The sequence below is a fragment of the Octopus bimaculoides genome, chromosome 8 (genome assembly GCF_001194135.2).
Source record: "Octopus bimaculoides isolate UCB-OBI-ISO-001 chromosome 8, ASM119413v2, whole genome shotgun sequence".
In the NCBI taxonomy this organism is placed as follows: domain Eukaryota; kingdom Metazoa; phylum Mollusca; class Cephalopoda; order Octopoda; family Octopodidae; genus Octopus; species Octopus bimaculoides.
The window spans coordinates 72,961,731-72,963,702 of record NC_068988.1 but is presented as its reverse complement, the minus strand read 5'-3'; the positions used below and the strand labels follow the sequence as shown (position 1 = coordinate 72,963,702).

At 34.4% G+C, this 1,972-nt stretch overlaps 1 protein-coding gene across 7 annotated transcripts in view; it reads left to right on the top strand.

The window, feature by feature from the left end:
• LOC106877920 (protein AF-10) overlaps window positions 1-1,972 on the top strand; it is a 70,508-nt gene that overhangs the window by 63,144 nt on the left and 5,392 nt on the right. For all 7 annotated transcript variants that reach the window (XM_014926989.2, XM_014926985.2, XM_014926983.2 and 4 more), the window contains exon 13: window positions 831-922. In XM_014926989.2, the coding sequence (XP_014782475.1) occupies window positions 831-922 (92 nt within the window). The remainder of the gene's footprint in view (window positions 1-830; window positions 923-1,972) is intronic.

Here is a 1,972-nt window from a genome sequence, read left to right as displayed (position 1 = left end):
GAGCTAGCCAGGTAGAAAAACTACCCTAGGCTACTGTGTCTGTTTTGGCAGGGATTCTATGGCTGTATGTCCTTCCTAACATTAACTACTCCTCAGTCCCATCTTGTTCATCTTAGTTCTGCAGGCCATGTCAAGATTGATTTGTTGTATAATATTTTAGAATATTAGGTAATGTGAGTTGGTTCAGTGGATTCAGTGCTTTATACATGGCACTAGCATAAGTGAGGTTAGTTTTGGCATGGTTTTTACAGTTGGATGCCCTTCCAAATGGCAACCATCTGATTTTGGAATGTCAGCATAAGTTGCAGTTTATTGAAATACATGTAAATATAAAAGTATTTGAAATCTTAAAAGTAGCATAGGATTAGTAACCTAGATTTTCATCTCTTGGAATTTGCTCACTATTTTCTCAATTTAAAAAATAAGGCTTTCAAAATTAAGTGCCCAAACTTTTTTTTACTTTTCCAAAAATGCGTCATCTTTAATTATTCTGTTAAATGTTTCTTAGTATATTCAGGCTTCATTTGTTGGGGTTTTTTTTTTTTGTATTTTAATATTTATATTATTTTGTATTTTATATTTATCAAATAATAAGGTGGTAAGCTGGCAGAATTGTTAGCATACCATGTGAAATGTTTAGTGGCAGTTTGTCCATCTTTACATTCTGAGTTCAAATTCCACCAAGTTAGACTTAGTCTTTCATCCTTTCAGGGCCAATAAAATAAGTACCAGTTGAGTACTGGAGTCGATGTAATCCACTTATCCTCAGCAATTGCTGGCCTTGTGCCAAAATTTGAAACCAATATTTATCAGATAATGTTTCATTTCAGAAATGGGCTTGTTCAGTCTATGGAACAATTACTGGAGCACCAATGGGACTTAGGGTCTCAGTTTTTGATGGAACAGGGTCAGCATTTCGATAGTAAGTTGTAACTTTGCTTTAGTAAAACTTCAAGCAAAATGTTTTAAAATATTTTTCTTAAAAAATCCAGAAATTGCTGAAAAAGGAAGATACCACTTATGTTCTAGGCATGAAAAGAAATATTTCCATATCTGAATCATATAGGAGTTGTGTATCATGCATACAATTGACCAAAAAGTATAATTTTAAACAACAACATACATTACTTATTTTTTCATTAAGCACAAGTCCTGTTATGTACAGAAGTTGTACTCAGTCATGAACCCTTGTGTATTATTATAGCTGTTAGATATAAAAATATTGTAGAAGTCTCTCTCTTGCTAACACTCACATGCACAAATATAACCTGTTTTGAGTTCTCTCCATGTAAGAGATACCAATACTAACAACATTCCTACTGTTTTCTTCATTGTCATCATCATTTTGTTCCATGCTGGCATGACAGGATATAATGGGTTTCTGGATTTCAATGTGCTCTACTTTCTACTGTGCTATGGTTTCTACAGCTAGGTGCCCTTCCTAATGCCAACCACTTAATAGTTGACTACAAAAAGGATATGGCCATATCAGCATACAAAGGGATGCCGAAAAGTTCCTGGCTTTTGGATAAAAGAAAATACAGGAGGATCAGTTAATTAGGATTTTAATCAACATATTCCTCTCTCAGATTCACACACTTGTTGCAGTGGTCCTTCATTTTTTCTAAGCCCTGTAAAAGAGCTTGGAAGGTTGGGCCTCCAACCAGGCTTTTCGTAATACCCTTAAAGCCAGGAACTTTTCAGCACTCCCTCCAGTATGTAGTCAATTTGGGTAGTGTGTCTAGCAGAGGGATAGGTGACTGGCAGGTTTCCTGAAGTTAGTATTGCAAACCATAAGTGTTTATAATAAATTGAAAGAAAACAAAGTTTGGGAAACTGATGAATTTAATGCAAGCAGGGATAAAATGCCACTGCAAAATTTCCTAATGAATTAAAAGAATATTGAATAAGGTGTGCTCTAAGCTAAGCAAATTATTAAAGCTGACAAGATTGGATTGTTTTTTTTTTTTTT